Source organism: Trichomycterus rosablanca, chromosome 17 (assembly GCF_030014385.1).
Source record: "Trichomycterus rosablanca isolate fTriRos1 chromosome 17, fTriRos1.hap1, whole genome shotgun sequence".
Lineage (NCBI taxonomy): Eukaryota > Metazoa > Chordata > Actinopteri > Siluriformes > Trichomycteridae > Trichomycterus > Trichomycterus rosablanca.
In genome coordinates, this window is record NC_086004.1 from 6,272,807 (window position 1) to 6,287,229 (window position 14,423).

At 37.6% G+C, this 14,423-nt stretch overlaps 1 protein-coding gene across 3 annotated transcripts; it reads left to right on the forward strand.

Moving 5' to 3' along the window:
* Positions 1-1,281: 1,281 nt before the first annotated feature.
* On the forward strand, positions 1,282-14,175 carry chaf1a (chromatin assembly factor 1, subunit A (p150)). 3 transcript variants are annotated; one of them, XM_063013219.1, is made up of 16 exons: positions 1,282-1,300; positions 3,495-3,545; positions 4,928-5,538; positions 6,050-6,097; positions 6,193-6,425; positions 6,510-6,570; positions 6,701-6,769; positions 6,910-7,127; positions 7,555-7,729; positions 7,819-7,899; positions 8,820-8,915; positions 9,333-9,576; positions 10,773-10,914; positions 12,942-13,245; positions 13,439-13,523; positions 13,688-14,175. In XM_063013219.1, exons 2-16 carry the CDS (start codon positions 3,497-3,499, stop codon positions 13,777-13,779), a joined length of 2,508 nt encoding a protein of 835 aa, XP_062869289.1. In that variant the 5' UTR covers positions 1,282-1,300; positions 3,495-3,496; the 3' UTR covers positions 13,780-14,175. The 3 variants fall into 3 exon arrangements, with proteins under 3 accessions (XP_062869289.1, XP_062869288.1, XP_062869287.1); XM_063013218.1 differs by lacking the exon at positions 1,282-1,300 and adding an exon at positions 2,204-2,245; XM_063013217.1 differs by lacking the exon at positions 1,282-1,300 and adding an exon at positions 2,208-2,485.
* The last annotated feature ends 248 nt before the right edge of the window (positions 14,176-14,423 follow it).

A 14,423-nucleotide genomic window follows, 5' to 3' on the forward strand; every position in this document is an offset into this window, starting at 1 on the left:
CATGGGGAATGTAGTTCTGAAAGGAACCTGTGTGGCACTTCCGTAGCTGCAAAAAACTACATATCCCAAGTCTCTATAAAAAGGTGGATTCGCAGCAACGGTGACAAGTAGGACGCTTAGGTTGTTTATAATTATAATTATGATAACGTTATATTTGTAAAAAAAAATTATGCTGCAATATGTTAATACTAGTTCGGTGTATAAAAACAAATACTATTTTTTGTAAAAACACATTTGCTTTGCCTGTTTTTACACAACATTTCTCTAAGCATCTTTCTGTAAGTGAACAATTTACTGTAGTTTTGGAATTTAGTTTAGTTTTGTGTTTACTCCTGTTATCTCTATCAAATATTTGGAGTGCAGTCAAGAAACATAAGATGCAAAACAATAATGCTGCAAGTAGATTCCACAATTTATTAAGAGAAAAAGCACATTACACTGAGTTAAGAATCAGAATATCTTTATTGTCATTATACCAGGTATAACGAAATTAAGGTGCAATACTCTCTAGTGTTATAAACAATAAATTAAAAAAAAATAGAATTTACAAAATACCAAAAATTTGCATTCACTAAATTTACAGAATTTACAATAACAATAATGACAATAACACAATAACAATAACACACAAAAAAGACTTTCTGTCAGTAACAAGCTGGTGGAAAATTGCACATAACCCTTTGTAAACATTGTAAACATTGCCCGAAAATTGCACAGTCCCATGTGTTAGTAAAATTGCACAGTCCCATGTGTTAGTAAAATTGCACAGTCCCATGTATTAAATGAAAATTGCAGTCCCATATGTTATTGAAATTGCACAGTCTCATGTGTTTAATGAAATCACCTTATATAGTATTTGGAGTTCGTACTGCGGTGGGGTAAAAGCTATTTTTGAGCCGGTTTGTCCTTGTTTTGATGGTTTTATACCGTCTGTCTGACGGTTAAGCAGCATAAATGATGCCTGCATTTCTCACCAGGCATTATGTATAATTATATGTACTAGTCGGTTCATTTGTTTATTTTAATTATTGTCCAAAAACACAGCCTAATAAAGGGTACCAGGGCATCAACATTAACTTGTTCATACACATGCCAATTTTCCAGAAACTTACTAAACCCTCTTAAAAGAAATGCAAACACACAAAAATATAGAAATAATATAGAAACACATATTTTTATTTTACAAATAATTTCATCATAAATACAAAATCATAGCATTAGGGTCATTATATTTCAGTGGCCTGTCTAAAAGTTAAATAGCATAAACTGAATGGTATTTGTCAACATGTTGGATCAGCAGGTAGGTTTTGGGCAGATCCAGCAACCTAAGCTGTACCTGCCTATGGTTTATGTGCTTATATTGTTTGAGTTTGTCATGTTGTTCATATATCTGAGTCAGTTTCCTCACAGCTAGTTAGTTTGGTGGCTTTTCAGAATTGTCCAGGATGTATCTCTGCCTTGAGTTTTTCAGAATAGGCTGAGGACCCACTGTGGCCTTCAACAGGATCAGACAGCATACATGTTTTAAAAAGTTGCCATTGACTGAATAACAATAACCAGATTCAAAGTCCTATTTTGACGTTTTCTATCTCAAGGATTCAAGGGTCAACAGTCTATTTGCTATTTTTGCTAGCAGAAATGCCTGTGCAAAACCAAAGCTTTAGGAAAGGAAAGAAACTTATTTTATTTATTACACTTGTTATACTAATGTTATAAGTTCAGTTTTCTCTTGTTTTTTTTTTTATCTAGAAGGATTTTAGAGAATGCATTACACATTTCCTTCTATTATAAATAGTCGAACATGACTGCTCGTTTTTACTTTTCAGCAACACCACAAATATTTGGATATAGTAGTAGTTCAGTTATTTAAATATCATGTAAATATGTTCCTTACGATAAATGAACACATTAATTCTCTAACATTTGTCTTAAAAGTATTAAAACGGACAAAAAAAATGTAATTTAAAGAAAAAAGGCTGTTTTCAAAACTTCATACTACCCTATTGAGTAGTATGTAGTACGTTGCCATGGTTACAATATGTCGCTTAGTGCTTAGGCGTACTAGTTAGTAAACTAGTATTCGACTCGGCCTCTTTGTATGGAAATGACTTGATTTCCGGCTCCGTTGTCGACAGCCAACCAAGAGGCTCGCGCTGAGCTCCCGCCAATTCTGAGTTGAGCGCGAGGGAGTTAGCGGGGATGAGGGCAGAGAGCGGCCGCACAGACAATCTGATCCGAACATAAAGTGAATTTTTAATACAAATAAACACTGAACACACGCGACATTTATTCTATACTCGTGTACAAGGTCAAATGAAGACTTCACTGCTTTGTTGAAGGTTAACAGTGCGGTTACGTTGTTATTGTTGTGGAGGTTTTGGCGGAGTTGACTAGCTGAAGTACCGGATGGTGGCGGTGATGCTGGCGGCCGTCGGGGACCCTGCTGCTGACGGGCCTTTAGCCTCCACGCCGCTGAAAGCTCCGAGTAACCCTTATTTATTCATTAGTTATTATCTGTGTTTGTGTTTTAGGTGTGTTTTCACAAATTGGTAACGGTCACTGTGTGAATGTTTCAGTGAAAACAGACCCGCTGAATGCTCTGACGTTTAGCCGTGCAAGGTAGCTAGGCGAAATGCTAACAGCTAGCTATTTATTTTGTTAAACTCAGGCTGTACAACATTTCCTTTTGTTTAGTAATATTGTTCAGTGTGCAACATACCAACTGATTCCTTCCTTTTGTAATTTGAATGGTTCATCTGTTTATCATTGTACGTTTGGTTTTTGGTGGTGTATTCGAAGTTACTTTGGGTTTTGTCCCAAACCGCGTAGTGCTTTCTACTAAGTGCCCTACTTGTGTTGTTAATCTTTGGGTATTTTATGTAAGGTGTCTTTTTAGTGTCTTCTGATGATTGAAGTTGAGGATGCGGTCTTTGTTTTTATTTTTGATTTGGAATTTTCGTTAGTGTGAGCTCAGGTTTTCTACTCAGTATTGCTGTTATAAATGCATTTTCTCTTTCAAATTCGACTGGACTGTTTTAAATAAAGGTATTAATGTGTGATTTCGGTTTGGGAAGCTGATAAGTTTCAAATAAGTTGAAATGTTTTGTCTCTCTACTTGTTTCATCAGTGCTAGATCATCAGACTACAGGCCTGTTGCTTGGCGGGAGAGAAAAGTCATGTATTTTCTTACTAAGTTAATGTAATTATGCTCCACCGATATTTCGAAAAGCCTTTAAATCCAGTTTAATATCTACGTTAATTGAAGTGTTGAGTAAATAGTAATGTTGGAATGGTTTTGCATGAACGAAGTTCTTCAGAGCTGAGACCTTCTCACCCAGCTAGCCTTGCTGTCATTAGGAATAGTGCTGCAGTAAAAGCTAGCCGCTTTCTTTGTTCCAGCTGAAGCTAGTTCTTCCCTGTTACTTTAGCTCTTTACACAACTCATGGTGTCTTAAAGCAGTACCGACAGCTAATTCAGAATGTTTTTCACACAGGTATGGATTGCATCGACAAAGCCAGTACTGCAACAAAGAAGCTCGTTCAAGGTAAATATGGGTGGAGGAGTCAACCCAATAAATTAGTCATCAGTTATAATTTCTATTAATTATTATACATAAATCACCTCAGAATACAATCAAAGTAATGCCAGCTCCATGTGGCATGTAGTAAGTAGTAATCAATACCTTTAATCATAATTGAATCTTGGAATTAGAGTTAAGCTTTTGTGAGGATAAAAATAAAGATCTGCATGGTTATAACAGGAGTTAAGAGAAGTGTTCTTGATTAGAATTGATTTGTATCGAGAGCAACTCCTGGTTAAATTCCATGTATTGTTAAAATTGTATGCGCTAATTCTTTATCAGCAACACACTTCTGCAATGTGATGAACAAATAATGTTTATTTGCAGAATTTAAGATATGAGTGTTAAAAGATTTGAAATCTTCCACAACAATTCCCACATGCAAAACTGTATTTGTTGAAAGTAGATAGACGTTACGCACGTAATCTATTATTGAAATACTTATTTGTACACACACCCAGGCCACCTTTTACGAACACCTGCATATTTATGTAATTGTCATCATGCTTCCATCAACATGACAATGAGTGCAGTGTTTGTCAATGTCCTCTTCATTTACCAGATTTTTTGATGTGTAACCCACCACATCTAAGAACCTACCCAGTATTATTATGGTAATTAAGTGGTAGATGAGTGTATATTTCGATTCAGTTTTGATACTGAAATTATTATAAAAGTTTTGTGTTAAAAATGATTCTACCCTGTTAACTAAATAAATATGCAATTAATTATTGTATAATTTTTTAGGCCATTGTATTTTTAGCTGTAGTGTCAGGTTCTTCCCATCTTTTATTTGATGATTACAATTTCAAAGGCACAGTTGTAGAAGAAATCTGATTACTGGTATTCGTGCAATGAATAACCCTGTTACTACACTGAAATATAGTTGTCCTCATCAGATTTCTTAAACCTTAATGACTCACTGAATGAAATCTGTTTTTTAAACAAGTATTTCATGGGTATTATAATCTGTAGATGGTGCTTGTATACAGCTCTAGTGACATTTAATTTGTCATTTACCCAGGTTTTCTATTTTATTATTTAAAATGTTGGATTTTCTAGACTCAGTAGAGTAATGTAAAAATCATAAATATATACAGATTTTATACACACCATATACGTTGTATCTTTCTGTTGTATTTTGTCAGTGTAATTTGGGCCTCAACTTTGTCTTTTGTTACATTTCAAAGTGGGAGAATTTCTGCAAATTTGTTTATGCATCGTAAGACATTAATGCAGACTTGATAAAAACATGTTAAACAGAACACATGCTAGATTATGCTAAATTAAACTGTAAAATTTTTCTCACTGATATTAACTTATGCACTATGTTTTACATGGTACAGCTCGTCTTCCCTTTAAAAGGCTTAATCCAGAACCCAAGGACAACAGGGAGACCAAAAGAAGCAAAACTCTGCCATCGGCTCCTCCAGCTTTTGAAACTTGTGCTTCTGATGGGGAGAATGAAGTGGACACTCCCTCTCTTTCACTGCCACCCAAAATTGCTTTGAAAAATGGACGTGGCCCTCTTGATGGTTTTATGAGGCGGACCAAGTGTCCTCCAGTTATTTCTGCTTCTTCTGCTGTTATTGACCTCACAGAGGACTCTAATTCCAATGATGTTACCAAGACACAGCCTTGTGCTCCTGTAAAGGCCCTGCACCCTTCTAATGACAAAGCTGCAAATGAAACCCAGAATGTTGCACAGACAAAGGAACCTGAACTGGCCGCTGCTGTTTCCCAGTTGTCAGAAGAAAACATGGTTGTGGATGAAGCAGAGGATAGTGCCGCATTATCACAGTTGGACAGCACTATAGAATCTGAAATTGAGACTGAGCAGGATCAGAAGGCTGAGGAAAGTCAATGTGATGAATCTCTACAATCGCCGGTATCTAGCAGCTCTAACTCACTGATTGAGAGTTCACCAGAGCCCAGCAAGAGCACACCAACCACTCCAGTAAGTAGATGGGGCATCATTCTAAAATGTTACATCTGCTTTTAACACTTTGTTTTATTTAAAGAAAATCTGAAGGCATTAAAAAGTATACAAACGTCTTTATAAGTCAAACATAGTAGTGGAACCTGTTTGATCTCTCATGTTTGCTTTTTTAATTTGGGCTACTAAATGTGTGTACTGTAATATAATTTCATCCTGTTTGTTTATAATAAGATACAAGTAAACTTACACTTACAATCAAAATAAGCTTCAAAGTGTGGAAGAGAAAAAAGTCCATATATATATTTACATTTTTCTTTTGCGTAACTGTAGCCTTTGGAAGTGGGGCAGATTTTGTGAGTTTGCCTGACGTGGCGTTTTAACACTTACATGCTGACATTGTATATGTTCTTTTTAAACAGTGTAACTGGACTATATAAAATGGACAATGCAATTAATACATTGTTCATTAAGCAATACAGTAGTCTGACAATTTACTATGTAAACTAATTTATTTTGCCTTTTTTAATAGGTGCCAGGGATAAACTCTGAGCAAAAAGCAAAAAGACGATCTCTAAAGGTGCGTATGTTAATTTAGTTTATTTCTTAACTTAAATATTCAGTTTTATATGTAATATCTTTTTAACTGGCATTAATAATTTATGTTTCTGGCAGAGTGCTCAAGAACTGGAGGAGAAAAAACGACAGAAGGAGGACAAAGAACGAGAGAAACAAGAGGCCAAAGCTGCCAAAGACAAAAAAAGAGAGGAAGCGCAGAGACAGAGAGAAGAGCTCAAGAAAGAGAAACAAGAGAAGAAAGAGAGGGAGGAGAAAGAACGACGGGAGAAAAAGGAAGAGAAGGCTGAAATACAAAGGGCAAAAGAAGAGCAACGTAAAGTGAAAATCGAGTAAGTAGTCTGGAAAATATTATATTGGTTTTATTGTTTTTGTTAGAAAACATTAAGTTGATTATTTGTGTAACTGATGTTTAGAGCTAAACTTGAAGAAAAGAGAAAGAAAGAAGAGGAGAAAAGGGTGAAAGAGGAGAAAGAGGTGATCTTTTTTCTCATTTTAATTTAGTTTTAGCAAACATTGGCTAGAATACATACAAATCTATATGAATTAAGCCATAATTTACAACACAAAATAAAGTGTAGCTCAAAGCTGTTCTTGTTCTTTATAGCGAATCAAAGCAGAAAAAGCTGTGATTACACGATTTCTACAGAAACCCAAGGCTCAATTAGCACCAAAGGTAATTTATAAAGTACACTCATGGACTTATTGGCTCTTGTAGCAATTAAAAATCTTTACAGATTTTATCTAATTCTGCTTTAATTATATTGTTTGTTGTTTGTGATTATCCTTAAAAATTATATTTGTGTGTGTGTGTAGACCTTGGCTTCTGTTTGTGGAAAGTTTGCACCATTTGAAATCAAAGATTTTATGACTTTGGCACCAGTCAACCGTGTACAATGTGAAGATGAAGCTCTTGAGACGCTGGATAGATACCTGGTGGAACCTGACTGCAATTTTGACTGCTTAAAAGACTGGCTCACCCGTAAACACCTAAAGTCAGGAGCAACCAAATCCAGACATGTGGACTCTGTGAGGTCAGAAGGGTTTTAATCGAGTACCAATAAAATTTAGAAAATTGTAGGAAGTCTCATACACCCCCCCCCCAAATTGTTTCTTTCTTTATTTGGCTTAGATTATGAAAATCACATACAATATTCTTGATTAATTCTGCAGTTAAGTCATTAAAATGTGAAGCTGGCGTACTCTTATTTTATTTTGTATTGTATTTGCTCATATTACATGCATTTATAGGTCAAAATGTCCTTGTATTGATAAAAAGAAAAGTCATTTGTACATGATTACTTGCCCTCTAGTGGTTGATCAAATGTGATCAATTTTTTTTTCTTTCATTATTTTTGCTAGGTAGGCCCACTAAATGTCTGTTTTTACAAAATGTAACAAACAGTTTGGTACATTCTCAACAATTCACAACAGTCTCATCTCTGCTCTGCTTTTTTTTAGTGGGGAATGTGTAGTGGTTGATGAAGACACGAAAACAGATAGTATTCCAGACCACAAATGTTATGGACGCATGAAGCTTTTGCAGTTTTGTGAAAACTATCGCCCTGCCTACTGGGGAACGTGGAGGAAAAAAAGTACCCACATATCACCTCGCTGCCCTTCGAGGAAGGACAAGGTAAAACTAAAACAGATCTGACTTTATTAATTTTTTACAGTTTAAATAGTTGAAAGTTCATATTGCTGATTTTTAATTGTGTGTGTCAGGATGTGTTGGATTATGAGGTTGACAGTGATGATGAATGGGAAGAGGAGGAACCAGGAGAGTCTCTGTCACATAGTGAAGGGGTGAGACTTTTTTGTAAAGTATTTGTAGTCTAGGTATAGTATTAAAATGTAACACAATTGTCTGTTACATGCAAAAAGATCCATGTAGGGCAGAATATTAGCTTGATTTCAGTTGGTGTGTATTATCAGATTATCAACAGTTAAAAAGTCTGACTTCTTTTTAATGAAGAGCTTATTGCTCACGCTAAAAGTAAACAACAAAAGTGTTAAGATTTTTTTGTCCCTGTTATTTAATGTCATAATAGTAGACAATGTTTAAATGAAATTATACAAATGACATACAGTATATTCATTTCTGCTTAGATTTTTTTTAAATTACGGTTTGCCATGTTTGTTGCATGTACTTTCTGACCGACTTGTTCATGGTTAAAGGAAGGTCTACATAAGAGGCATTTGGCTTTCTTAAACAGTGCTTTAACTGTTAATGTTTCTGCTAGTATTGTGAAAACATTAAACAAATAATAAAAATGTGCATCACTCAAACATGGTTACCAATAGTTTTAATTTCAAAGCCACTGATCTGATATAGCTATTAAAATAAAGGGGCCCAATGCAAGAAATAATTCATTGGTATTAGAGATGTTGTGGATTATGTAACAGTTAGTTCCAACCTTACAATCTAATTAGATTAATATCAGCATGACGTCACATCAAAACTGTGTAACTTCACTGCACTTAACTTTATGCACACAAAGTTTTGTATTTGTGCTAAAACAAAATAAGAAATTGATAAATGTGAAAAGAAAAATGAGCAAGAAGAATAACCAGGTAGTTGGAGTTCTTTATTATTCAGTCCAGTCTCTGATAAAGTCCGTAGAGAGTTCTGGACATTTTTGGTGCAAACATGCAAGGACTCCATCATATCTAGCAGGAGCAGCATTGTTGGCGTGTAAATAGATGTTAATCATCTTTTTTTACAGGATGATGATGATGATGGTGATGATGATGAGGAAGACGATGGCTTTTTTGTACCACATGGTTATCTTTCAGATGGAGAAGGAGCGCTTGAAGATGAGGTACGTTCGAGCGTTGCTGTTATGTGTTTGTATTGGTCTTCTGTTGAATTTTATTTTAGGACTGCAGCAACTAACAGGTGAATAGTTGGAAGATTTATTTACTAATTAGATAGGTTGGCTGAACACATCTGAACACTCCTTCATATTATATAAGTCACAGATTTCTAATAGGGGTATATAATGCTTCCAATGTATGCCAACCCTTTAGGGAAGGCAATTTTTGTTCCAATGTGATTGACCCTACGATACCAGGTCTGCAAAGGCAAATGTTTAAATTGGGCTGGCAAATCTTGACTCCTGATAGTCAAAGAAAGACCATCTTCCAGACTTTATCACTAACTAAAACATCATAACGGTAATCCATAAAAGCACATGTAATCTTAAAATTTTCTTTCCTACTTCTGCTGCTGTGTGCAGGAGGGCGGTGACCTTGAGAAACAGAAGGTCCGTCAGAAGCTAAAGGCTCGAGAGTGGGACGAGCTGATGGCTAAACGGAAACTGAAAGTGCTGGAGGCAGTCGTGACGGGCTGTGTGTGGGATGGTGAAGCACCACCCTCAGACGTTCTGCAGCCCTATGCAGTCTGCATACTGGAACCACTGCACAACGACGAGCCCAACACACCTGAAGAAAAAGCCTCAAAGCAACAAAGAAACGAGCAGCGTGAGTTACCTGTAAATGTTCATCATGCAGGTTCTGCAGTAGCTGTTAATTAGATTCTCAATTATAAACAAGGAGCAAAAACATTAATTTGGGCTGGGCTGCTTTTGTTGTTAGTTTCAACAACCTGGTTTGAAAGTTGCAGACCAGTCTCTGTAGCTCCATTATTTTGTAGCACAGTGGAAATACATTTTCAGTAATCATAGTGTGTGTCCCTAGCTACTTGTTTTAAGTCCAGCAGCAGCCCATTAGGAAAATCTTGGATGCAAATAGTAATAATACTAATACAGATATGTAAAATTATTAAACATGTAGAAGCAGAACCAGTTCATTCAGATAGCAGATTTTATAGAGTCTGTAGCTGACATTAAAAGAACATCATCTTTATTACAGTAATCCCTCCTCGATCGCGGGGGTTGCGTTCCAGAACCCTCCGCGAAAGGTGAAAATCCGCGAAGTAAAAGCCACGTGTTTATATGGTTATTTTTATAACCCGATTCCATCGGCTTTAGCATCTTGTCATTAAAACCAATGGATTGAGGTAGCACAGCACGCTAACGTCAATATAACATTTCCCTTCATGTAACGATAACGGTTACATTTCCTGACAAGCCCGAACTTGCAAATAAAAACACTCGGTACAAGTTTATACAAGTTAACAATCAGTAATATTTTATTTACGTTTGAAAAGAACTCCATTCGTTTGTCCGCACCGTCAGCCATGTTTGAACAGCCTCCTTATCGGGAGCGCGCACAGGATGACGCGTCTATGTAGAGAGAGAGCTAGCTTTTCGAACACACCCCCCTTGTCTGCAGAACTTTATCAAGTTCTCTCTCCTGTTCGTGTGCACGCTGTCTGTGCACGCCACTACGCATCTTGACCAATCACGCGCGGCTTTAACAGAAAAAAACGTGGGGGGAAAACGAAGAGAAAAAAAAAAAAACGAATCGGCTCCCAACCAGGAGCCGAATCCCGTCGTTCACTTTAAAGAGCCGGATCGTTCGCGACCGACCCATCACTAGCAGAAATCCGCGGTTTATATTTAGACATGCTTGCAAATAAAATCCGCGATAGAGTGAAGCCGCGAAAGTCGAAGCGCGATATAGCGAGGGATTACTGTATTATTATTACTATTATTTTAATAAAAATATTCTTTTGGGTTTTGCTGTGACCTTACATTTCTTTGTGTTTGTTTAAGTGCTTGCTAAGCTGCTACCCTTACTGCATGGTAATGTCAACAGCAGTAAGGTGATTATCACAGAGTTCCAGGAGTTCTGTCGGCAGCAAATGTCCTCACCAGCCTGCAGTCCTCAGAGCTCTGCAGACAACATTCCACCCAGGTGAGACACAGCACTTATTTTGAAAGCAAAATGCCCAGGCCTGCACAGTGATTAATAATGATTATAATATTTGCTATAACTTGACTACAATTTTTATTCTTTTTTTTAACATAGTGCATTAATAAGCATGTATTTTAACTATAAATCAGCAAATAGAAGTTACAGGCTTAAGTCCTACTGTCTTTTAAATGCTAAATGTTACCAAAAAATATATATTTAATGTACAGGGTGGGCCATTTATATGGATTAACTTCCTGTTTGTGGCACATTAGTATATGGGAGGGGGAAAACTTTTCAAGATGGGTGGTGACCATGGTGGCCATTTTGAAGTCGGCCATTTTGGATCCAACTTTAGTTTTTTCAATGGGAAGAGGGTCATGTGACACATCAAACTTATTGAGAATTTCACAAGAAAAACAATGGTGTGCTTGGTTTTAACGTAACTTTATTCTTTCATGAGTTATTTACAAGTTTCCGACCACTTATAAAATGTGTTCAAAGTGCTGCCCATTGTGTTGGATTGTCAATGCAACCCTCTTCTCCCACTCTTCACACACTGATAGCAACACCGCAGAAGAAATGCTAGCACAGGCTTCCAGTATCCGTAGTTTCAGGTGCTGCACATCTCGTATCTTCACAGCATAGACAATTGCCTTCAGATGACCCCAAAGATAAAAGTCTAAGGGGGTCAGATCGGGAGACCTTGGGGGCCATTCAACTGGCCCACGACGACCAATCCACTTTCCAGGAAACTGTTCATCTAGGAATGCTCGGACCTGACACCCATAATGTGGTGGTGCACCATCTTGCTGGAAAAACTCAGGGAACGTGCCAGCTTCAGTGCATAAAGAGGGAAACACATCATCATGTAGCAATTTCAAATATCCAGTGGCCTTGAGGTTTCCATTGATGAAGAATGGCCCCACTATCTTTGTACCCCATATACCACACCATACCATACATTTTTGTGTTCCAACAGTCTTGGAGGGATCTATCCAATGTGGGTTAGTGTCAGACCAATAGCGGTGGTTTTGTTTGTTAACTTCACCATTCACATAAAAGTTTGCCTCATCACTGAACAAAATGTTCTGTGTAAACTGAGGGTCCTGTTCCAATTTTTGTTTTGCCCATTCTGCAAATTCAGTGCGCCGATCTGGGTCATCCTCGTTGAGATGCTGCAGCAGCTGGAGTTTGTAACGGTGCCATTTGTGAGTAGCTAATATCCGCCGAAGGGATGTTCGACTGATGCCACTCTCCAGTGACATGCGGCGAGTGCTACGCTGTGGGCTCTTGCTGAATGAAGCTAGGACAGCCACTGATGTTTCTTCATTAGTGACAGTTTTCATGCGTCCACATTTTGGCAAATCCAACACTGAACCAGTTTCACGAAACTTGGCAAGCAGTTTGCAAACTGTAGCATGGGAGATGGGTGGTCTCGTAGGGTGTCTTGCATTGAAATCTGCTGCAATGACCCGGGTACTGCGTTCACCAGACATCAACACAATTTCTATCCGCTCCTCACGTGTTAACCTCTGCGACATGTCAATGGCTGTAAACAAAGAGAAGCTTGTAAATAACTCATGAAAGAATAAAGTTACGTTAAAACCAAGCACACCATTGTTTTTCTTGTGAAATTCTCAATAAGTTTGATGTGTCACATGACCCTCTTCCCATTGAAAAAACTAAAGTTGGATCCAAAATGGCCGACTTCAAAATGGCCGCCATGGTCACCACCCATCTTGAAAAGTTCCCCCCTCCCATATACTAATGTGCCACAAACAGGAAGTTAATATCACCAACCATTCCCATTTTATTTAGGTGTATCTATATAAATGGCCCACCCTGTAGATGAGCCTGGTTAAAGTTAGCTAATTGACTCAGTCAATTATGTATAGTTACAAAAGCAAAAAATCTTAATCACATTGAAAATACTTTAGATTTTTTTAGAAAGATGGACTTTGTATTTCTATGAACTGTATTATATGTTGTTCAATGTACGTGATTATTTAAACATATTCTTTGTTTAGGATTCATGTAAAACGCCTCATGAAACAGAATGCTGTCTATGAAAAGCGCTCGACCTACAGACGCTGCTGTTGGTATGTGCACCCTGAAGTGCTGCTGCGTTTCGGACAGGATGCTCTTCCAGTGCCCTGCCAGTGGACCTACATTACCTCTGGAGCGCATGTGACTCGAGAAGAACCCACTCAGGGCTTACAAAACTCCTCACCCATAGCCCAGTCCACTTCCACCACTCCCTTCAACAGACGGAAGAGCGGCAGCAACCAGTCCATCACCAAGTACATGAAGAAATGTAGCGAACCTGAGCAGGTAGAGTCTCGATTTGACACCTATGTAGACGTTTATAATCAATATTAAGTTAATATTGAGATGGGTTAAATACATATGAATGTATTGTTAATGTATATGCTGTTTTTGTTACTGAAATGATTTGGGTGGGGTTGTGGGATTCTGATGAGAAATAGCGCCTGAGCTGAGGTTTCTGTGACACCCCCTTACTTAGGCTGAGGCAATGGAAACAGATGGCTTTCAGGCTGACACTGAGGACGATGACGACGATGACTGTGTTATTTTGAGTGAACAGTCCGGTAAGTCTAAACCTTTATGATAACATGCACAGAATAATCAGATAACTGCATTCACTAATACATTTGAGACTGGCAATACCTGACCTGTTCTGTTGCCTAAATATGAACTACATGAATGACGTGATTAACAACTCGCTTTTTTTCTTCTTAATTTGTTCACGTAGGATCCCCTGAACAGAACAAGACAGAATCAAAGGCTGCAGAACCCATAGACACGGTCCTCTCCCTCCCCTGCCCCACACCAGCTACTGCCTAAGGCACAACACACACTTTTTCAGTGTATCTGAGTGTTTGTATGTGGAGGTAAACACTCCTAACCTACAATCACAGGTAATACACAGTATTAAGGCCCATCAAAAAAGCAGTCCTGATGAAATGAAGCATTTGCTGGTTTGCTGTAATATTTAAGTTGTGACCTCTAACAAGGATTATCGGAAGAAGCAGCTATGGTTTAATGAGTGGTGGTGGGCTTACTGTAAATAGACTGTCTAGGGCTCTGATGGTCCCCAGTGGTACAACACGTCTTCAGACATCACAATTTTGTACTTAAAGCTCAGTGTAAGCCCCTTTATTAAATACATAAAGTATATATTTTTGTCTTTTTCAGAATACTTGAACTGTTTTATTTCATTAAACATAATTGTTGACAGTGTATCGCACTTTTATGTCTTTTCTATTCTTATCCACATCTTGGTCCTTGTCTGTCTGTCAGTATTTCTGTGGATGTCTTGTTTTAGTCTTGGGTGTTTGTAAAAGGAAAAAAGACCCCACACATGCTGGTAGTTAAGCTGCTGAACACAGTGTAACTGATACTATTTCAGACCTCTACAATAAGAAACATTTGAATCATTTTTTAGAGCTGGAATTATAAAGGACCATCCCAATAAGGGAGAAAAAAAT

Bases quoted from the DNA above. Each gene is read 5' to 3' on its own strand.
- chaf1a (XM_063013217.1), top strand. From the start codon at position 2,407: ATGGTGGCGGTGATGCTGGCGGCCGTCGGGGACCCTGCTGCTGACGGG. The intron at 2,486-3,494 runs GTAACCCTTATT...TTTTTCACACAG, and splicing joins CACGCCGCTGAAAGCTCCGA to GTATGGATTGCATCGACAAA. The intron at 13,524-13,687 runs GTAAGTCTAAAC...TTGTTCACGTAG, and splicing joins TATTTTGAGTGAACAGTCCG to GATCCCCTGAACAGAACAAG.